This window comes from Durio zibethinus, chromosome 13, assembly GCF_047325235.1.
Source record: "Durio zibethinus cultivar Kanyao isolate XHJ-2024 chromosome 13, ASM4732523v1, whole genome shotgun sequence".
In the NCBI taxonomy this organism is placed as follows: domain Eukaryota; kingdom Viridiplantae; phylum Streptophyta; class Magnoliopsida; order Malvales; family Malvaceae; genus Durio; species Durio zibethinus.
In genome coordinates, this window is record NC_143174.1 from 4,839,395 (window position 1) to 4,864,274 (window position 24,880).

The 24,880-nt window shown below is 30.9% G+C and overlaps 1 protein-coding gene and 2 pseudogenes across 1 annotated transcript; 2 read left to right on the plus strand and 1 right to left on the minus strand.

Annotated features, from left to right (window-relative positions):
• The first annotated feature begins 773 nt into the window (after positions 1-773).
• LOC111303918 (uncharacterized) lies at positions 774-5,261 on the plus strand. Its single transcript, XM_022900436.2, has 4 exons — positions 774-1,070; positions 1,439-1,569; positions 4,174-4,278; positions 4,540-5,261. The coding sequence occupies exons 1-4, from the start codon at positions 999-1,001 to the stop codon at positions 4,967-4,969; spliced, it is 738 nt and encodes a 245-aa protein (XP_022756171.2). The 5' UTR covers positions 774-998; the 3' UTR covers positions 4,970-5,261.
• A 1,517-nt stretch (positions 5,262-6,778) lies between these two features.
• On the plus strand, positions 6,779-8,336 carry LOC111302713 (uncharacterized; annotated as a pseudogene).
• Positions 8,337-12,080: 3,744 nt separating this feature from the next.
• On the minus strand, positions 12,081-14,239 carry LOC111304414 (AT-hook motif nuclear-localized protein 17-like; annotated as a pseudogene).
• Between the last annotated feature and the right edge of the window lie 10,641 nt (positions 14,240-24,880).

Below are 24,880 nucleotides of genomic sequence, written 5' to 3' on the forward strand. Positions count from 1 at the left end.
TTGTTTAGCAAGAAATAATTTTTAAAAATTTTTATATTTTTAAATATTTATTTTATAAAAAATTAATTGATTACTGAAAAATGATTTTTTATCAATAAAAAATAAAATTATTTTAGGAATTTGAAAAGAAAAAAATATTTTTTTAAAAAAAATTATTTATGAATAAAATTATTTATCAATGTTTTTTAACATAATTTTACTTATAAATATAGTATATATATAAATAATATATTATTAATAATATATATAAATAAATAATATATTAATAAATATTATACTAATATATTAATTTTAATAAATAATATTATATTAACTAATAAATAATATTATATTAATAAATAATTTTTTAAGTATTTTTATATTAAATATTATTATTAGAATATAATTATTTTTTAATATTAATAATTTTAATAATAAATAATGTCAATATTTTTAATAAAAAATAATTTTTAATATTTTAATAATTATATTAATATTATTTAAAAAATAAAATTGTCAAAAATAATAACAAAAAATATTTTTTATTAACTAATCTAAATAATAAAAAAACTCTTCCAATTTAAAAAATATAAACTTTTTTCAAAAATTTTTTTGCGAAACAGCCTGTGATTTTGAACAAAGCGGTGACCATAAAACACACGTGTTCTTACCACATGCTGCCACCAAAATGACTTGTGTCACCCCCAAAAAGTTTGGAAAAATTCATAAAAAAAAAACTTGCTTATTTTATTTTTTTCCTGTTAAAAAATAAAAAAATAAACGACATTTTTGTCATCCACATTCGGCCCCTCTTTGTTAAATAATCAATTTCCCACAGGGGGTCCTCTCTCTGTGGAATCAGAAGAATAATTCGTGGGCATCTCAAAATTCTTTTTTTTTTTTTTTCATTTTTTTCCATATAAAAGTAAAAATTCGTTTGTTAGGTTAGGTTTGCACTGTAAATTAGAATCAAAATTTTAGATTAGTTCAGAAGAAAAAAAAAGTTTAAAATCAAAACCATGACTTCAGTCGTCAAGATCGACGGTGAACAACTGGTCAACGCCCTTCCCAATCTCTCGATTCATGATCAGGTACTCTTTCTTCTTCTTTCTTTCCATTTTCTTTTCTTAATTTTTTTTTTTTTTTAGTTTTAGAACCAGATCTGTTTTATATTTCCTCTGGGATTAGTTTTTTTTTTTTTTTTTTGGAATTTTTTATGTTGTTTGGTTGCTGAGAAAACTGAAAAGAAAAGAAAGGGGAAAAATGAGAAATTGTTAGTTAATGGCTATGTACTGTTTAGTAATTTTGATTTTTTCTCTGTTAATTTGTTCCTTTGTCTTGCGTATGAAACATTTTTTTTTTTAAATTTTGACAATGGTATTTTTGGTAATTTAATAGAGGTTTATTTGTAACTCAATTTTATTGAATTTTTTGTTTGGTTTATTCGATTTTTGTTTAGGACGAAATGAAGAATGAAGAGGCTGCTGGCGTGGAGGGTTTTGAAAATCATAGTGGAATATGCGCGATATGTTTAGATAAGATTCTGCTGCAGGAAACTGCACTCGTAAAAGGTTGCGAGCATGCTTACTGGTTTGTTAATCTGTCCCTTGCTAACACTTATAATTATTCCTACGTGGTTTGTCTTGGATATGTTCTATTTCCATGCTTCTCTACAATTTTAAGCCTTCTCGATTTCCCTAGAAATCGGAGTTTTATTTTGTTATTGTCATTGCTGTTGTTGTGATAGTCCCTCTGTAGGATTTAATTTTTTGTTTTGTTGATAATAAATTCTTTAGCTTTTAGATTTGCTCAACTATTTAGAATTCTATACTAGTCCGGATTCTTGTTCAGCTTGTCTTTTTCCCTACAGTTTTGGTAACTGTTGGTATTTAGTTTTCTAAGCGGTAAGGGAGGTTAGGGTCACAGGAGGAGTTGAGTCTATGGTGTTGTCATTTTGTGAAAAGGAGAAGACTTAGGTGAACCTTAGGACATTGACAAGCATTTTGATGCGGTGGGAAGGTTACTAATACTAATGCAGATCTCACCCAAATATAATATGGGTGGGTCTCGTGTTCTGTGGGTTTAGAAGATGTCATGTTAATTTGATCAAGGATGATGCTATGGGTACGGACGTTGAAGCCAACATATCTCCTTTTTTTACACATTTATATACATGATGTCTGACAAATATAACAAAGATGTTAGAATAGAGGAGATATGTTAAGTTCAACATGTATGGCTGTGCTCTTAATATCATACATCTAACAAATGAACATAGTTGTTAGAAATTCTAGACATTGAATGCTTGGATATGTATACCAGTCTCTCTCCATCTCCCTTGAGACACATGGTACTTTGATGATACTTTTGTTAAATTCGTTTTTTTTATATTGTTCCATAGCTTGTCAAGAAATGCTAATACCCTATAAAAGGTTTGGACTTTGTAGAAGAGATTTGCAAAAGAAATGTCAAGAGCCTTGTTGAGATTTTCATTGTTTTTAATAAGTTTATTGTTGTTTCCTTTCTTACTCATTTCACTTACTTTTCAATTGTTTCTTTTGTTTTACGATTTTGTGATGGCTTGCATTCTATGAGGCCTACTCTGCGCCTCACAGTGGGAGTTAATTGAAAAGTTCATTGCTTTCGTACCACCTTTTGAAATCTTGGTTTATATTGCCAAAATTTAATATAAGAGGTACGTTTTTTGTAGTCTGTCATTTGCATGTTTATGCTGATAACTAGGGAACTTGTTGAATGTTTTGTGATTCTGTTAATGCTATATCTCTAATTGCACGCTTTGTTGTCTGTGTGTCTATAAACTGCAAAAAAGTTGGTTTGTTTTGTTGAACTAGTAGTCTATTTTGGAAGTAAGACTTAAGAAATAAGTTACTGGGGTTTCATTATAAGTTAAGAAGCAATTTAAAACCCAGGACGAGCAGTTAGTTACTCTGTCCAATAATAACATTTTGTGCACTCAATGTTTCTGCTCCCTAAGGATTCCATTTGCCTCCTTTTCTATCTACAGGTGAACAAAACAGTCAAATTAGATTACTAAGATTGTTTTAAATCAGAGGGACTGCATTACTTGGCCTTAACTCTGTCTCATACTATGATATCACAATCTCTAAACCAGAGGACCCATAATGACCACTACATTTACCCTTGTTAAACTTTCTGAATTCATCTCTGAGTATATATTCCAGGGAAAAAAAAATCTGATAGTGAAAAAAGAAGGCTCTAGTTTCTAAGAAAGATCTAATTTGTGATGTTGGGTTCACGGAATATGTAGTTGATTAGATGCCTTGGTGTTGGCTATTTGTAGGATCCAATTTATCATAATGCTTATGGTGTTGAAGCATGTCCTCTGTTTTGGGAAGGGGGAAAAGGGGAATTTTTACATTGTTTTTGGATCTAGTTTGATGGTTATGTTGTCTTAATTAATTAGTACATATTTTATAAGCTTTAAAATTTTTGGAGGTTATCGTAATAGAAGATTTCTTGGGTTTTTAAATCCATAAGATTTTGTGTTTCTTACATTTTTGTGAAACTAATTGATAATCATTATTGCAATGGTCTTGATTCTGCATTTGATTTAAAGACTTCAAAAGAATGGCTAATTATTATTCAGTCTCTTCTGAGTCTGTGAGTGGTTCTTGGTGTGAGTGATGTGTTCAACTATTTTATTAAAATTAACGGATGAGTTAGACGATTTAGAACCTCTCCTTGCTAGTATTCTAACTTGGTAATCATACTACTTCTCATCCAACTTTGTGGATGAGATCTCGTCCAACTTTGTGGATGAGATCTGGGTTTTCTTTCTCTTATTATGATTATTTAGAAAAGAAATGGAAAACTTTCTGCTGCTTATTGTGTTTCATTTGTTCAGATCAACTTCTGTTGGAATCGTCAATTAGTTGGTACTTGTAGATTTACCATCTTGATTACTTTCATTGGTGGAGCTCTGTTCTCAACTTCTCAGATTATCAATTTTTGGAAAAATGGGGTTATCATGTTTTTGTAGACTCGCCAATTGACTTGTTTACTCTGTCAGTGCAGGATCAAGTTGGCAATTTATTTTTTCTTGTGTTTCTATGCTGCAATGTGCTTCACATTTGACATATATAACATTTCATATTTCAGTGGATTGGGATGGGATTTTAGTTCTTATGGGTGTTTCAATCTTTGTTCTTGCAGTGTGACGTGCATCCTGCAATGGGCAACATACAGACAGATGCCTACATGCCCTCAGTGCAAAAATCCATTTGAGTTCCTCAATGTTCATCGTTCACTCGATGGCAGGTAATCTTGAATCCTCCATTTCCCCTCTTTTTATAAGAGAGATGCTTTTTGGTTGGAGGTAATAGCAATGGTCATGTTGGCAATTGCAAGGGAGGGAGTTTTTGTGCCAGCATGAGTGAGTTATACAAGAGAGTTATTGCTGAATAATTGAATCCCTCACTATAAGCCTTTGACATGTTGTCTCTCCTGACCTCTGCGTAAGTGTGATTTGTTATGGTTGCCATCTCCCAGTAGTTGAGTTTTTGCCTTTTGCTTTATCAGGATCCATGACTACATGTTTGAGGAAAGTGTATGCCTGCTTCTTCGAGCGACATGGTTTAAACCATTGATTGTGGAGGATCGTGAAGAGGCATATGATGATCTGGAAGGTCATTATTATTATCAATATGAAGACGAGGATGATGAAGAAGATGAAGTTTATTACACCAGTTCACCAAATCTCCGCATCGGCAATAGGAGATGGGGTGATAGTGGATATGTAAGATCAGGTCGCCAAGAAGCCAGGCCTGTTCAACGATCCAATTTCCAGGACTCTGGTGCTGGCTCCTCGCGTGAGCCTAAGAAGAAAGAGAAGGAGGTTGCAAAAAGTACAATGGGGAGACGGGCAAAGCGAACGCTTAAGCGTGAGGCAGCTGATAAGGCAGCCGCAGAAAAACATCAAGAGCATTTGATGAGGCTGGGGCGGAAGTGATTTCTTTGACGTGAAGTGTTTAATAAACCACTGTACCAAAGGATAAGGTGGTTGATACACCTTAAGCCCTGTATTTGGTCCTCGCTTTGTACAGTATTTTCTTTCTTTCTCTGGAACAAAATAATAACATTGCCCCTTGTTTTTGGATGGATAATGGAACAATGGGTTGGTGACTAGGTGGGGATTTGTTGTGACTTTCATATATTAGTTCCATTAACTAACAAATTACATTCCAAGTCTTGTATAGTATTTCAGCCTAAAAGAAAGAAAAAAAAATCTTTCTTTTTTCTCTTGACACTGTAGATTTTGTTTGGGATTTGGAAATGTGATTATTATTTGGGCAACTATAGGGTATAAATGTTCGCCTGTTGTTTCACTGAATAAATAAAACCATCTACAAACAAATACATGAAAAATTATCTATTCAATGTAGTTTGATGATTTGATCCAAGTTATGTCTTCTATTTCACCCCCCTTCATTCATTTGTTTGTTTCATAGTGTTGTTCAATTTTTCTTTCACCAAATCCAACAACCCAACATTTACTTCCATTCTCCACATGGCATTAGATCAAGGAACCAGGACAGAGGATTGCAATTTACTAGTCCATGGTCATAGTCATCCTAGCAAGCTTAATTAATTGACTTCCTAAAATATAAGAAATGAAAATTCTTATTTCTGACTACCTTGATTTCAAATTTGACTTCCATTTTTCGCTTTCCAACATGAATTTTGCTGTTGACTGAACGTGGTGATACTAGCCGTTCTTGAATTTATTTGGATTTTGGAGAAATTATTCAACATGTTTCTTATTGAAGTGAAAGAAAATGAAACAAAACCATTTTTTTTTTTTTTATCTGAGGAAGAGTTGGCATATGCAACTTCTTGATTTAAGTCAACCAAACGACTGTAGAAACAAAATCACTAATCATTGTTCCAAGCATTTTTATTCAATTTATATCATATTTCTGTCTAATTTAATACACTTCTTACGTCCCTAAATTTAATATGTATCTTAATAGTGATGTCTTTATTACCTTATACAATCTCAAATATATGATTTTTTTAATATCATGAATTTCTTGATACTTTAAGGAACTGAACAATTTATGTGTTTGAATTCTTCATAATTTTCTTTTATATCAAGCATGATGATAAACAATCTTGGACCACATACAGTGTAAATTACACTTACAAGTTCCAACTATAGTTTGGCATAATATGCTTAGAGATTTGAAATTTTGATTTGTATTAACAATTATTACGGTGATCAAGATAGCATGATGGACACCTATAGGTAGAGTAGTAACCATTTGTAGAACTCTTTAATCTAACCAAGTTTTACTTCATTGTGTTAGTCGATTTAGAGTTTCTCTTGTTTCTTTTTTTTTTCTTTTTTTTTTTTTCAAATACTTTGGCTAAAATGAAATAATTTCTTAAATTTCTCTTGGTGCTAGAGTATAAAAATTAAAACAAATTACTCAATTTTCTCTTCCCTTTCAAAAATGATTATATATATATATATATATATATACACTTTATAAAAGGAGATTTTAACTTAGAATGAATTATATATATTAAAATTTGAATTCTAATCCTTTTAGATATTCCATTTTAAATGTGATTTATGTGAATCTACTAAGTTACATTCCGAATTCATGATTTATCTTCTTTTCATCATGCTGCTATGGCACTATTTAGTCATTTCTTCTCTTAATGTCCTGAAAAAAATGGAATAGAGTGGGATTATCCTTTCTAAAAGCTTTAGGGGTGCATCCAAAAGGGAGAGATGAGAAAGCTGATAATGAAGATGGGGGTGTCAAGTGGGACCTCCAGTTTTACTGAGTGGAGTAAATTTAGTTATTGGAAGTAGAAGCTGCAATGTCAAGCAAAGCAATCCCTCACCAAAAATCAATATCCCCAACCCACCCCAAAAGGAAGACAAGAGCAGCATGAAAAAATAAAACAACCATAAGTAACATCATCATCATCTTCGTTAACAGCATTTTTTATTTTCTTTTCTACTCACCTTGCACACATCAAGCTCCTCAACCTTGTAAGTGTTCTTCTCTCTCACCTTTCCTTCCACTCTTGTCCTAGAATTCATGGATTCCCTCACCAACCATTAGAGCAGTTTAGTGGAACATATGTATCTATGACAACCAAGATGTTTATGCCAAATTTTCTCTCACCTATAACCCTGACAGAACCACTCGACCAGATTCATCAATGGAGGTGGGAAGAATCCGGAATTCAACGAAAACTTGATGATGAAAGTCACACAAATTGATGCTGTCCTCAAATGTGAGATTTGGATGTTCAGTAGGGCTAGAAACTACATGGAAGATCAGCTTTGGGATTTGCATCGGTTCTGATTTCACATGTCGTTGGCGAAGGAAAAGTCACTCAAGATTATAACCTATCTTCCACTGATCTTTTCCATTTTCCTTCTGGAACTGTCAAATTGAGTGTTTATTTGAACACTACTATGCCTGTCAATTCCCAGGCCAATTCCTTTCTTGAAACCACTACAATCAATTCTTCAATGTCAGTAGAAGTAGTATTGCTTGACCGGAAAATCTCCGAAGTTATTTTAGACCCGGTTGACTATTAGAGGATAGAATTCCCTGATATCAATGTTGTTAGGGAGAGTCAGCACATTGTCTCTGAATATTATGATGGTTTGAATTCAAGGCCAGGAATTGCTATTTATTCACCTTGGTGCCACTCATCAGCATGTTGAAGATTATGAAATGGCTGCAAATTCATCTGAAGAACATCATGGTGGATCCATTTCTCCAAATGGAAGCCTTCAAAATTCTCGGTTTTTGGGTTCTAGCTACTACTACAAGCCTGAGAGATGATAACTCAGCTGACTCTGCTGAGAAGAAGAGTCCTCGCGATGGGAAGTCATCAAATTCCTTAAATGCATCAGCCACTACTGAGGCTAATCCAAGCTCGGGTGCTTGCCGGATACTCTAACGACAAAGAAAGGAGGTGAAGCTAGAGAGGTGAAATACTCAAATTATTCTAGCAAGGAAGAAGAGAGCAACAAAGAAGGGAACATGAATTCTCTTAAATTTGGAAACATCAATCTTGAGGCAGAACAGTCAGCAATGCAGCAACAAACAGTAGAAATGTACATGAGGAGCATGCAACAGTTTACTGAATCTTTGGCTAAGATGAAGCTCCAAATGAATCTCAACAAACCCGAACGTGAAGATTGTGGTGATCATGTGATTCAAAACTAGAACCAAAAAAAAAAAAAAAAGGATAAAACGAGGGTTTTATCGTAGCCGAGCATTCTTCTGAGTTCTAATCAATCAAACATGGCTGCAAAATGTTGAACTCATGATCTTTAACTTATCAAAAAAAAAAAAAAAAAAACTTTGTATTTTTTGACATTGATTTTTAATTCCTTTTAGTCCTTTGCATAAACAAATTCTCTTCTTGTTGATGAGCATAGTTTTCTCGGGAATTCAGTTGTTAATCCTTCTGTTGACTCATATGTGACATTGTAATCTATAAATTGTAACATGGCAATGTGAATAACTGATCAATATCCATTTTAGTGTTATTTTGACATCTAAATAACTTTTTCTTGTTTTTTAATTGCTGAGGAGATAAAATGAATGCCTTTCAAAAAATATATACTGTCACGTTATACCTTGAAAAGTTATTAAAAAAAAAGTTGATGCATGCAATTAAAATATCTTGATATTTGGGGTTAGTTATTAAAGAGAAGGAATATATATTACTGAAAATGAAAATTTTTTTATATTGCATATGATATTCAAATAGTATTTTTAAAGTTCATATTATCTACACATTGTTATTGTTTTTATCTTTTTTTTTTTTTGAATCATAAATAGGATTGTAAATGAATCGAACATGAATAAATAAACGTATGTTTGTATTATTCATTTATTTTTAAAGGTATTCGTGTTCGTTAAAAAAATTATTTTATTAATCTATATTCGTTCATTTAAATAATATGTTATTCGTATTCGGTTTAAGTTAAACGAACTTATTTATGAATATTAAACGAATATGTTCACGAACATATATAAACAAACATATTTATGAACAATAAATAAATCATAATTAAATAAATTTAAATAAGCAAACTCTAAATTAATGTAAACAAACTCAAATAAACATAAATCAATCTCAAAATAAGATTAAGTTAAATGATAAAAATATAATTTTATTAATATTATTATAAATGAACAGAAATGAATAATAAATAAATTAATTTTAAATTAAGTTATTTATAAATATAAATGAACCAAATAAATTTTTGTTTGTATTTAATTCATTTAATAAATAAATATATAAATATTGTTTAAAATTATTTGTTAAATTTAATAAATAAAAATAAAATATATTCACAAGTAATTTATCAAAATCTCTATTCGTTTATAACCTATCCCCAATCATGAACTCTTTCATCATTTTCCTTCTTCCTTTTGTGGGAATTAAAGTGGACAAAAAATTTATGGCGTAGAATAGAAGATGCTACGAGTTAAAGAGGAAGAGTGTGAAGCCAATGGACAGCCGTAGGCCTGTGGGGAATGGACGGTTTAGGATAAGATAATCATCTATACTTCAAAAAAAATTTTAAAAAAAGAATTTTGACCATTTCTAGAAATTTTTCGCTGTATTTTTTATCAAGAAAATTGATAAAGCATTGGTAATTTTACAATTAACACCATAAACCCAAAACGACAGAACTTGAACACTTTAAATAACATGTCCACGTATTTGTAACCGAAAATAAATTAAAGTTATTAACGTCTGTTGGTTCGAATAATAAAAATTTTAACTTTTTTAAATAAAATTTTTATTTTGAATTTTATAAATAAAAAATAAATTTAAAAGCGTTTATTTTCTTATAAAATTTGATTTGATTTAATTTTAAATTAATTGAAGTTTAAAATAATTATTGAATATTAAAGAATTTTAAGTAAAAAAAAATCAAGGTTTTAGAAAACATTAATTTTTTTAATTCGATAATGATTTTCAACTAAATAAAATGACAAACTATAACCTTTAAACATAAAAAAGAAAGTCACGCCCGGAAGGTTGGAAATAGCAATCTCCCGCTGGGATAAGTTGAAGTTTTTGGGTTTTGACCAAAGGGAAGGTAAGTTCGAAAGTTAAAAGGGTAATTAAAGTACACTACGAGCTAGTAAAGACATAAGCAAGATTGAGGGTGAAAAAAAGAAGAGAAAATTAAACATTAACTTTAAATAATAGTGTTTGGTTTAGTTTGGATTAATTTTTTTATTTGATTTGGATTAAATTTAGATATTAAATATATATATTAAATTTAAAATAGATTTTAAAAATATAAAAATAAAAAAATCGAATCAAATTATATTTTTTTATTAATTTATATATATTTTAAATTTTTATAAAATAAAAATAATTATTTTATATAAAAATTTATTTTAATATATTAAAAATCTTATTAAAATAATTATAAAAAATAAAAAATTTAAAATTTAAAATTTAATAAATTAAATTAAACTAATAAAATTTGATTAAAATCAAATCGATTTTAAAAAAATATTAATTTAAATTTAGATGGATTTAAAAAAAATATCAATTCACATTTGGATCTATTTCAAAAAAATATCGATTTATATTCAAATCAAATTTTAAATATTTATAATATTATATATTATTAAAAAACTTAAAATAAATCTGATACGATTAAAACTGTTTTCCCTTCTAATTAAAATTAGTTTTTTTTTTTCTCAAAAAATAAAGTCAAAGCAGCTTTTTGCTTTTACTGTTAGATTGCTCGTGAAGATGACCGACCAATATAGAAATATGCCAGGTGTGCAAATCTTGATTCCGACCTGGCGTGCGCCCACTTACTCAAGCCCTACTCAGTCCTCTGCAGCCACGTCCCTGACCATGAGCGAGAGGCGGGCCCATTGAAACATTCCCAGATTTTTTCTCCACAGTAATTTTCACCATTTTTATGAGTCAGATAAAGTTACTTCTCTCTCTTTAACTCTCTTTCTCATTTCATGTGAAGGAATTGTGATGGAAAAAAGAAGATAAAAGGTAATAAATGGGGGAGAGCAGTTGTCACGTCTGAAATCAAGTACCTTCTGAGCATTTTGACTGGATTTTGGACTCTCTTCTGATTGAAAGAGAAAGATCATCTTCCGAAACAACAAATTTTTACGAAACGCAAAATGTTTGTTGTTCTGTTTATTTCTTTCTCATCTCTTACATTCAGTTTCGTGATCCGTCATTAACAGCGGGGAGGGGGGGGGGGGGACTGGGGGCCAAAAGGGACTAAGCTACAGCAACAGCTAAGAAACAAGCAAAACCCATGCAGTATTTCTTCTTACACAAACTTAAGAATTTATCTAACATTAGATATATCATATGATCTATATTTAATCATGTAGATACTATATTAACACATGAAGAATTTTACTGTATTATATAGTATTATAAAATATCTAGCATACTATATTTGGGTGCCTATAAAAGAAGATACATAGAATAATTTTAATATCTGGGACATCAGAATGTTATATCCACATCTCATTGGATCTGTTGCCATATAACAGTATCTAGAACAGAAGAATATAGGGCTATATACTTATTATTAAAAAGAGGGTGATAAAAAAAAATTAGAATGATAAGAACTAGCCATATAAATTTACTACGAGTTAAAGACTTAAGACGAGCCAAATGAAAACGAAGATGATTAAAACATAAAAGAGTCTGATCCAGTGATCTACTGTACGAGAGGACAAGAAAGAGAACATACCTCAGTCATGAATTGAAAGCTACTAGAAACTGTATAGAATCTAGCCTTTCATGGTCGAAAGCGCTGGATTGATAGTCTGTTTCTTTCACTTTCCCTTTTGCTTTGTAGATGTCAAACAAAATGGGCCCTTCCCGAGGGGTGAGGAGGTTAGCCCCTCACATTGAATTCCTGAAGAACTGACATTTCCATTGGTTCTGTAGCAGCAGTAAATTTTATTTGTGAACTAGGCTGCAAGCCTGAAACTGAAGCCCCACCACCACCGTCCATATATACCTGTCTTTCTTTGACGAGAAGTGAAAAATCCTGCAAGCTATTTCTTTTTTAACCCATAAAAACATTTTTTAAATGCAAGAATGAAGATGGGGGAACAATATTAAGATAGGAGAAAGCTGAAACAGTGATTTTTATAATTTAGCAAGCATGAGGATAATTAATATAAACTACATGTAAAAGCCAGGTATCATTTAAATTTGCAAGTACAATGAGACAACCAAATCTAACTACAAATATTATATTATAAGGAAAGATAAATGAATATGACCAAAAAGCGCAAATACCCAAACAGTTTCAATGAGCTTAAAATGATGGTGTAAAACCCAAAACTATCTGGCTAAGATATGTTGGAATTTTCACGTCCTTCATCTTCTACTCAATCAGCACGAGAGGAAGGACCCCAAGGCATAACATCGGGAGAGATCTGGCAATTGAGTGGAGTAGGACTTGCTACGCCATAAACAGACATGTTCATGCCAGTAGAAGAGCAAGACCCGGTTGCTCCAACAGCAACAGCAGCACTACCAATGTTACCATGAATACAAGGTTTAGTTTCCTGATGATAATCTTCACTATCACCTTCACATGGTAGCCTCTGAAAAGCAATGCCTACAAAAGTAGCAGCCAACACAATAACCTGCGTTGCTGCCATTACTTTCCCTCTAAACACTTGCCCTTGTGCCCCTGCAAGAGTTACGCCAAAGAACAAGATAGAGAAGGACAAGGCGATGGTGACGTCGATGATGAAGATGATTGGGGTGTGTTGTTAGAAGATGATAAAGTACTAGAAGCAATGAATGAGCCGGACAAAAAGAGTTGCCCAAAGTGTCCATGAAGAGATAGTGTTGGCGCGTGAGAAACAGGGTGGCGGAACGTGACGTTTGATACGGAGCCAGTAGCACTAATAATAGTAACACTAACATGGTTCCTACGAGCAAAGCTGATAATAGAATCAATAATATCAGAACCAGCGGAGATCTTGAGAATCACTGGCTTCATAGCTGAGTCACGGTCTCTGGTTATAACAATTGGTCGTTTGGGCTTGTTTTTGGATCCTGGAGGTCTACCTCTAGGCTTCCTAGTAGTGTTCTTGGATGACCAAGGAGTTAGGTGATGGTGATGATGATCTTAATCTTACCGCAAGAAGTTTTAGACTTGGACGAGCCACAGCCTCCGCCAGAGACAGCGAGCGTCGGGAAGCTTCGAAGGCTGTGCTCAGATGAGTCATCGTCGGAGGTGTGAGCTTGCGAAAGAGAGATAGCCGGCTATAATCCACCATTATGGGGATCCCCGAAGGACTAGACAGTGAGTGAGAATGGCGAGAAAAAGTTAAGAGTAACGCTCCTTCAGGGTTTTAATATACATAGTCAGTGAAGTTAAATTAGAGAATGTGGGACCCCCAACGAAATGTGGACCAACATAGTATTGCAGGGTCCACACATAGACTCTGGGTCCTTTTGGAAGAGAAGGAAAGTGTATATATACGAAGGAGATGATAGAGGAGAGAGTATATATACGGTTGAGGAGAGTATAAAATACGATGGAACGAATATTGGAGTTTGAGAAGTAAGTGCTTTTCATTGCATCCTCGGTGGAATTATTCCCAATGTTTGCTTCGCTAACAGGCAGGGACGGGGCAGCTGCCTTCACTGAAATATTAAAAATTAATTTTTATTATTATGAATTTATTTAAAATTTTAATGATTTTTATATTTTACTCTCACTAAAATATAAAAAAATAAATAAAATTATTAGGAATAAATCCAAAATTTTTATTTTTATTTGTTTTAGATTCATTAATTGTAAAAAATATATATATGAGTTCTTTACAATATTGAAAAGACATACGAATATATTAAAAAAATTAAGTAAAATAATAATTTAAAATATAAATATAAAATTATTATATCAATATTATTAGTAGTTAATATAATAAATTTATCCTCGCTGAATATACATTCTGAATCCATTCCTGCTAACAGGAAATGAAATGATGTCTTGACCTGAAGAGTAGATGGCTTGATGTAATGTGGAAACAAGGTGAACGAATATGGGCACCCATCCATCATTTTTGGTTTCTTTCTGTTCCACCGTGTGCTTTGATTTATTCGATCGTTCTAGCTCCGAGTCTTCGACGACAACAACAACAACATAACTACGTAGAACCTCATTATCTATATTACTACAGATTTCGTTCATAGGTGAATGTAGGGACCGCGAACTACCCCGTCCCCTATGAGTTCCGGCCCGATCCAACCCAACGGGGTCGATTTTTTTTTTTTTTGAAATTCGGGTATCAGATTGGGTCGAGTAAAATAAGAAAATAATCAGGGTCGGGTTTGTCTAAAACCTGACCCGACCCGATATTATATAAAAAATATTTTTTAATTAATTATTTAATTTTTTATTATATATATATTTATATAATGATATTTTTAAATATTTATATTTAAAAAATAATATTTTATTAATTTCGGGTCGGATCGGGTCAGGTTCAGGTATGAAACGTCAAAAAAATTTCGGATAGGATCGAGTTCGGGTTTAATAAAGATTAAATCGGATCGGGTTCGGGGCGAGCAAAACCCGCCCCGAACCCGACTCGATGCCAACCCTAAATCAATGTGATTTATCATAACTTGAAAGATAAATTGATTAGACTTTTTTATTTACTTAATTCATTTTCCATTTTCTTTTTAAAAAATAATTCCCCACAAACAATAAAAATTAACTATTGTTCCTTCATTTCCCAAATTCATATATATATATATATTCAACATTATTTTTATATTATTCTATAACTATTATTATCGATTAGTATAAATAGATTCAACTATAATGTTATATAATCATTATCGAAAATATTAATATTATCAATGGATTACCAATGGTTATCAATGAAATACTGATAGAAAATAAAAAAAAAAGTTTTTTATTGATTGAATTTATGAATAGAAAATTTTTTTTTGATATTTTGTAGGTGACGTTGTGACAAAAAAAATTACAATTTGATGCATTTTTTATCAATGAAAAAATCAATCAGTAATTTGTTACTAAAAATTTTATCGATGGATTTTTTCTATCAGTAAAAAATTTTCAGATTAAAAAAATAAAATTTTTTTTGAATTAAATTTGGAGGAAAAATTTTTATTTAGAGACAAAATCTGTCGCTAATCTGTCTGTAAAAGTAAAAAATACTAATAGACTATTGGTCATCCGTCACTAAAAGTTAAAAAAATTTTAAATTACAGATGAAAAATCTATCTGTAATTCATTGGAAAAAGTAAACTAAATCTGAGAACCTCTTTCCCCTTTCCTTTCTTCCCTGATTGAAACCTTAACTTTGATTTCTCTCTCATCCCCTTTCTCTTTTTCTCTCCTTTCCTTTCTGCACTATTCATTGCTAGCCCATGCTCATGCCTATGCCGCATTCTCTTCAACATGATCTACCCTTGAGCTTTTTTTCTCCCCTTTCTTCTTTCATTTCTTCTTTCCACTCTTTACCATCAACCTGTGCCTATGCCTGCACCACCCTCTCCTTGCCTGAGCTTATGACCTTAAGCCTGTGATTGTGCCTGTGACCTTGAGTGCTTGCCCTTGACCATTGGCCTTGTAGCTAGTTCTCCTCTACTAAGGTATATAGTTTCATTACTTGGTTTATTGATTTTGATATAAACAAGGTATAGTTGGCGTATTCAACTAAAAAAAATTACTTGTTATTTTTGCAATATTGAAAAAGAGATTTCAGATTTTTTTTGTGATTTTTAAATTAAAGTTTAAAGATTACTGTTAAGAAAAGCTTACCTGAATTATAAACCATTAAAGAAAAAACTTTCACAGCTATTTTTTAAGAGATACATGAATAGAATGCATTTATCACATATGATTTGCAAAAAATTAATAAAAAATTTATATTTCTTATTCATTTATTGATAGTATTTTGCAAAAGTTCTTACCATACTATTATAGCAATAGAGCTAAACCCAAATATGGTTTTAATTGGGACTTGTTATGATATTAAGATGAATTATAATCTAAAAATGAATTTGTGTACTTATGTTGAAAAGTAAAATCTCAATCTTTAATTGTAAACAATATATTATTGCATATGTACTTGTGTTGGAGAATTTTTGTCAAAATAATTTATTCTGGTTGCTTATAAAAAACTATTAATTCAAACTACGTGATTTTTAAACCTTTCTTCGTGTACACACCTCCACGACATACATGCGTGATAGTGTGTGTTAAAATTTCTTGCTTTTAGGACTTTAATTACTTAATTTTTAGTTTAATATACGAAGAGTAATATTTTTTGGATCTTTATGATAATGCAATTAGGTTTAAAAAAAGGGACAAAGATCACTATTGGATGTGTTAGCTCAAAGACTTGAAAAAAATTAAAGGGGTGAATTGGTTTTAATAAAATTTTAAAATCAATACTTAATAATCATAAATTTCGTAAAACAATTTATCTAAGCAAATAAACACAATAAATGAGAGTAAACAAGAGATAGAGATAGAGAATTGAACACCAAAATTTATAAAGATTTGATCCTTTCTTTAGGCACCTACGTCATCTTCCTTAACCTCTCTTGCCAAGGAGTTTAATCCGTTATATGTTGAAAGATACAACTCAACGTCTCAAAGCTTTACACAATCAACACCACAAACTCTTAAGGGTTATCCTCCCCCTTAAGCTCGTAAGCTCACAATACAAAATTTTTGAAGTATTTTGCAAACTGAAAAAATCTCTTTAAGGCTAGGTGTTTGCTAAATTGAAGTACACAACAATATTGACAAGGAGATTTAGAGAAAAATTGATATAAGTAGGATTTTCTACAATTTTCTCTCTTTGAACTACTTTGAATGCTTGAACAAGATGGTTGGTAAATAGCAATAAGTTCTCTTAGCTCTTCTTACTCTTGTTTTACAGTGAAAGGCTTCATTTATAGGTAGGAAGAAGATGAGAGCTGTTACCTTGCATTTAATGCTTCAAACTTGTAAAAATATCATGTAAAATATAACCATTGGGGCTTTTTGGGTATTAGGGGATCGATCCCTTCCTTTAGGGGATCAATTGGGTCAGTTTTGAAATAGCCCAAATTTGTGCATGAAAGGCCTTACCTGATCAATCAGGTAATGCACCTGATCGATCAATTCCTTAGATGATCGATCCCCTATGAGGGGCGATTGATCCCTTTTGTCCATTTTCAAACCAAGATTACATTCAGCCAAGAAAATAGATCGATCCCTTTTATGAAGGGATTGATTCTATGTTCAGGTGATCAATCCCTTATGTGGGGGGATCGATCAATTTTCTGAAAATTTTCAACAAGATAGCATTCTGTATAAAAATGTGATCGATCCCTTTGATAGAAGGATCAATTTGGTAGACTTGAAACCCCAACCAATCGATCCCTATAGGGAAGAAATCGATTAATACTTGTCAAAACTTTATGAATTTTACTTATGAAAAAAAACTGGATCGATCCCTTTGGCTAAGGGATTGATTTGGTAAAGGAGGGGATCGATCTATTCCTTTAGGGGATTGATCCCTTATATCAAAATGTGCCTTAATCTATTTTGTTTCGAGAAATTGTCTTGTTTTAGCAAGATAGAAGGCCGAAAAAATGTTCAATTTAAGATTAAGAGAGATTGATTTAAGTTAGACAAAATTTTGTTTTTTTAAATCAAAACTTTTAATCAATTCAAAGCCAACAATCTCTCCTTTTTTGATATGACAAAATCAAGTGAAAAATTTGCTTAAAAATATTTTTTCATTTGAAAAACAAGCTCCTTTTAAATTTATGAAAAAACAAGCTCCCCCTAAATTTAAGCATAAATTTTAAGGCAACTAAGAGTAAAACCAATGTCAATAGTTTCAAGTAGAATTTTGTTCATACAATCAAAATCATCAATATCATCAAGATCATCAATACCATCAAGATCATTAAAGCAATTTTTCATGCCATTATCTTTTCCCCTTTTTACCATAGTAAAAAGGATGAAGTGAAGCAAAGTGAGATAACAATCAATTCAAGGCTACACCAACTCAATATGACAACTTAAGTTCACACCAATCTTAATTGCAAGCAATATACCAATCATTAAACAAAATATCAATTTCACAAGCCACAATGTCACAAGCCATATCATAATGAAGATGAAAGATATATTTCATTAATATAAACATTAAGTACCAAAGTTTGATAACAAGCCACAATGCAAAGTGTTTTTAAAGATAAATTTATAACATAAAGATGTGAAAAAATATATGAGGAATAGCATTAGAAAAGATTATTGAAGAGGAGGTGGAGAATCAGAAGATTGATGAGAATGAGAAGAATGAAGGAAATGTTACCCCATGTGCTATTGTATAGACCACATTTGTTCAATGTCAGCTCGAACTTGGCAAACTTGGGAAACTAGCTCATTTTGAGTTTCTTTCAAGTTTTTCAATCGAGTGTTCATAATCCCAACCATTGAATGTAGGCTATTCATTTGAAGCATAAGTATTTTTAAAGCTCATTAGGTATCAAATGGTGGGGTAGAAGGTTCTCTTTGAGGTTTAGGAATATCTAAAATTTCATGCTCTTTCCCCTCTTCTTGTGTAGCCTCAATATTAGTTTTTCTAACCCATATGCCTACTACATTTTAAGCATATCTCATACTATGTAAAGTAAGAACACCAAGAATACTAAATGGATCATTGAACACCATTTCCTTATCTCCTATAGTATTGACATCCAATTTTCTCAAAAGATTATTAATTGTAAAACCATAGACAAAGTTATAGTCTTTATTTTACACCCTCATCATATCATTGAAAATGAAATGCACCAAATTGGGTTTTTGTTGATGCTTGATTTTATACGTCCACCAGTAATCTTGTTTCTTAATGGTTGAGTATTGAGTGTCAAAAGGTGACAACACATGAGTGACAATAAAATGTAGCAACCTATCATGCATTGACAGTCTATAAGCTTGAATAAAAGTAACTTGTAAATTATTATTTCTAAATATATCTTGGGCTAATTTCACTATGTCACACATAGTATTGATTTCTCCCTCATCATTTAGCATGAATGCTTCAGCTAACAATTGCTTGGTAACCATAATTTTTTTTCCATCACATATGTTATAAATCTATCAAGATAGTATCTATGTGATCTTTTAATTTCAATACAACTAGCATTACTATAAAACATATTCACTAGATTCTCAAATAAAAGTTCATCAATGCATAATTAATTTAGCCATCCATATCTCTCGAAAGCATGTAAGTAAGGGAATTCTATAGATTGTAGGAATTCAAGTGAAATTACCTTTTCATGCTTGACTTCTTTATGAGCAAAATGTGTCTTATATCTTTCTTTTGTATCTAGATTGGCAAAATTTTCATTGAATGAATGCCTCATTGATGAGCTAGAAGCCTCCATTGAGGGATTCTTTCTTTTTTTAACACTTACTTTAGTCTTGAGAGCCATGAAAATAATGAGATAATGGAGATAGATAGTTTTATGTGAAATTGATGCGCAAATTGATGATTGAAGGTGATAAGGAGTAAAATATGTTTGAGAGAGGCAAGAAGGATGAGTCAATGTGGTAGTTTAAAAAAGAAATCAATTTCTTAGAATGAGAAGAAGAAGTGGAGATTTTTGAGTGATTTGATAATTTTTGAGGAGGATTTTTATAAGAAATCAAGTAGAAATGAAGTAATTTGTAAAAGGTTTAGTTAAGAGAGATCAATTTTGAGTGAAAAATGAGTGAGAGTTCTTAGGATTTGAAGAGAATGTGTTTTGGGAAGAAGAAGAACAAGTAAAGAGGCTAAAATGATTGACCAAAGAAAAAGGGACCTAATTTTTTAAAACCAAAATGGTGCGTATAGTGCCAATTACGCATGACTTGATCGATTGACTATGAAAAAGGATCGATCAGTTGTGTTTTTACATTGGATCGATCGATTGGTTATGAAGGGGGATCAATCGATTCTTCATGTTTTCAACTTAGTTTAGCTATTGGATGGAGACCCGATCGATCCTGTCCAAAGGGGATCAATCGGTTCTTCAATGTTTTCCATCAATTTGGCTACGAGAAGAATAACCAATCGATCTAATCCAAAGGGGATCGATTGGTTTTCGCTGTAGCATTTTTTTTAAAACAATTTAAAAGCCATGCAACATGATCATTCAAACATGCATCATACAATCATACACAAGCTTAAAAAATATATTTAGATAAACATTCATTTGATCAATCAAGATTGTAACATTTATCATAACATCAAGAAATTCATTTCAAAGAGCATTCATCATACCAAGTTCACCTCTAACTGCATAAAATCTATCTTCATCAAGAGGTTTTGTGAAAATATCAGCTAATTGATGCAAGGTATCAACATATTCAAGCACAATATCACCTTTTTGAACATGATTTCTAATAAAGTGATGCCTAATTTCAATATGTTTGGTTCTAGAGTATTGAATTTGATTTTTAGTGAGATTGATGGCACTAGTATTATCACATTTAATGTGAATATGATCCATGGTAATTTCAAAATTCTCTAATTATTACTTAATCCATAAAACTTAAGTACAATAACTTTCAACCGTTACATATTCGGCTTCAGTTGTAGATTGAGCAACACTATTTTATTTTTTGAAAAACTATGATATGAAATAATTGATAAGTACCAGAAGTGTTCTTTCTATCAATTTTGCAACAATCAAAATTCACATCGGAATAGACATGTAAAGCAAAAGATAAACCTTTTGGATATCATAATCCTAAATTAAGGGTGTCCTTAAGGTATCTAAAATAATAGTAGATAAATATGAGCATATTTTCAAATAATTGACAAGTACCAGAAATGTTATTTCTATCAATTTTGCAACAACAAAAATCCGTATTGGAATAGACATGTAAAGCAAAGATGAACCTTTTGGATACCATAATCCTAAATTAGGGGTGTCCTTAAGGTATCTAAAATAATAGTAGATAAATATGATTTTCTAGGTGATGATTGAAATCTAGCATGCAAACATACACTAAACATTATATCCGATTTACTTGCAATAAGATATAGTAATGAACCAATCATAGACCTATATAATTTAGAGTCAACACATTTACCTCTTTCATTTTTGTCAAGTTTTGTTGAAGTGCTCATAGGTGTTGTGCAAAGCTTTGATTCTTTCAATGCAAACCTTATGAGTAAATTCTTGATGTATTTGGCTTGATTGATGAAGGTGCCATCTTTTATTTGCTTTACTTGTAATCTCAAGAAAAATGTGAGTTCTCTTATCATGCTCATTTCAAATTCACTTTGCATAATCTTAGTAAATTCTTGACAAAAAATTTTATTAGTAGCACTAAATATGATATCATCAACATAAACTTACACTATAAAAGATCTTTTCCTTTTGTTTTAATAAAAAGTGTAGTATCAACCTTCCCTTTATTAAAACCATTTTCAATTAAAAATTTTGACAATATTTCATACCAAGCTCTAGGAGCTTGTTTTAAATCATATAAAGCTTTTGTCAATTTATAAACATGATTTGAAAATTTTGGATTTTTAAAATTGCTAGGTTGCTCTACATACACTACTTCATTTATAAAACCATATAGAAATGCACTCTTGACATCAATTTGAAAACGCTTAAAATTTTTGAAACATGCAAATGCAAGCAATATTCTAGTGGTTTCTAACCTTGCAACTAAGGCATAAGTTTAATCATAATCAATTCCTTCCTCTTGACTATACCCTTGAGCTACCAATCTAGCTTTGTTTCTAACAATATTCCCATGCTCATCGATTTTATTCCTAAAAACCCATTTGGTGCCTATAGTTTGATGATCACTAGGCCTAGGTATAAGATTTCACACTTGGCTTTTTTCAAATTGGTTCAATTTTTCTTGCATGATCAATATCCAATGATCATCTCCTAGGGCTTCATCTATATTCTTGGATTCAATATGAGATAGGAAAGTAACATAATTATACATATTATAAGAAGATCTAGTTCTTACCCCTTGAGTTGGATCACCAATAATTTTACTATCTTTGACATATCTTCTTTCTCTGTAGTGATTTGGCTTTTTTTCTATATGTTGTGGCTCCTCTAGAAACTCATCATCTTCCTTTTGATTGTTCTTTTTAATGTCAAGTGATGCATCATTGATATTTTCTTAAAGTATACCTACATCATCATCATCAAGAGGCACCTTTCTCAGAGATGGATTAGACTCATCAAAGATAATATGCATAGACTTTTCAACAACTAATGTTCTTTTATTAAAGACTCTATAGGCTTTTGAATTCAAAGAATATCCTAGAAGAATCCCTTCATCACTTTTTACATCAAAATTTTCAAGATCATCTTTTTCATTGTTCAAAACAAAACATTTACAACCAAAAAGATGAAAATAACTTATGTTAGGCCTTTTTCCTTTAAAAAGTTCATAGGGAATTTTCTTCAAAATTGACCTAATCATAGCTCTATTTATAATATAATAAGAGGTATTTATGACTTCCGTCCAAAAATATTTAGGTAAATTATTTTCACAAAAAATGGTTCTAGCCATTGCTTCTAAAGTTCTATTTCTCCTTTCCACTATTCCATTTTGTTAAGGAGTTCTAGGAGCAAAAAAATTGTGGCTAATACTATTTTCACTATAAAACACATTAAAGCCAAGATTTTTAAATTTTTTTCCATAATAATTTCTAATGCTAAAAATTGAATAGCCTTTTTCATTTTGTATTTGTTTGCTAAAAGTGATGAATTTTTCCAAAGCTTCATTCTTTGAATGCAAAAAGAGCACCCATGTAAATCTAGTAAAGTCATTAATAATAACAAACCTATATTATTTTTCACCAGGACTCATTATCTTAGTAAGACCAAAAAGATCAATGTGAAGTAGTTGAAATACAATTATTAGGTTTGAAAGAGATTTTTCGATGTTTTTCTTGAACACATGCATCACAAACCTTGTCATTTTCATATTTTAATTTTGGCAAACCAACAATCAAATCATTTTGAAAAAGTTTTGAAATTACATGCATACTTATATGTCTAAGTCTTCTATACCAAATCCAATTTTTATTTTTTTTGAGCTATAAAATAAACATTTTTAGAGGAAAGATCATTTAGATGCACTACATAAATATTTATTTGATGATGTCCAACAAAAATAAGCTTGTTAGTTTTGATATCGATCACTTGATAGCATATGGATTTAAACACAACTCTAAATCTTTTATCATATAATTGACTAATACTAAGTAAGTTATGCTTGAGTTCTTTACAAGTAAAATATTTCAATAGTAGTAAAAGAATTATTACTAATAGAGCCAATCCCTTCAATTTGGCCTTTAGAGTTATCACTAAATGTAACATCTCTTTCACTTTTAGCTTTTAAATATTTAAAAAGACCTTTATCTCCGATCATGTATTTTGAGCATCCACTATCAAGGTACCATGGATTGTTCTTACTTGAATTGGCTTTGTAACAATGCTCATCCACCTACAAAAACACAATTAAATTTTTGTTTTAGGTATCCAAACTTTCTTGGGTCATTGAGTGTTGAACTAACAATTTTTGTGCCTTTTGGAATCCATTTCATTTTAGTAATCTCATCTTAAAATGTGCTAACTCCTTTTAAAATCCACACTCTCCTAATGAGCTTACGTCTATAAGTGACTTTCTTTAAGAAACAATATTATATAGAATGACCCAATTTATGACAATATGCACATATACTAGATGAATCATTTAGCTTAACAAGAAAATTTTTTAAATGAGTCTCTTTGTTGCCACCATTATAGCCTAATCCATCTTTGTCAAAGAATACTCTTTGTGTTTTAAGCATGTCATTGAGCTTTTGATGTCCCATATAAAATTTAAAAAATGAGTTATACAAATTTTTATTTTTTTTAGTCAAGTCATTGACATTCGACTTTAAGAGCTCAACTTCTTTTTCTAAGTCATCATTTGCTTTAGTCAATGATTCATTTTTTTACTTGTAACTTAGAGATCATTTTCCTATATTTCATGTTCATGTTCTCAAATTTTATGGCTAATTCATCATAAACATTTTGTAGTTTATCAAATGTATATGAATTTAAATCATATGGATTAGAAGTTGCCTTAGGCTTATCAAGAGCTATGAGACATAGATTTATTATTTTTTTCTCATTTGATTCATCTTCGAAAAAGTCACTATCACTCCATGTTGCTACCATTGCTTTCTTCTTTGGCTTTGTCATGTTTTACTTCTTTCACAAAGGATAATCAAATTTAATATGACCCGATTTATTGTATTCACAGTAAATAATTTGATCTTTTTCTCTTTTACTTGATTCTTTTTTAGTCATTTCCTTTTGTGATCTTCTTCTACTTGAGAACTTGTTTATTTTCATAAACTTCTTGAATATTTTTACAAACATGGCCATCTCTTCATCTTCATCATCTTCTTCTTGTCCAAGTTTTCTTTATCTTTTTGAAAGATAAATTTGAGAGCAATGTCACCTTTTTTGATTGGTTCTTATCCCTTTTTGAGCTTTATCTCATAGGTAAGGAAAGAACCCATTAGTTTATCCAAAAAGAGTGTGTGAGGATCTTTGGACTATTCAATGACTAACACTTTAGCTTTTCAGCTCTTTGGTAGACTATTAAGAATTTTTTTCATCATCTTCATATTTGAGTAAGTCTTTCAAAGAGCCTTTAAATAATTAATGATGTCGGTGAAACAATTTAAAATTTTACTAATGATTTCATCTGATTTCATCTTAAAAAACTCATAATCATGAGTGAGCATACCAATTTTTATTTTTTTCATTT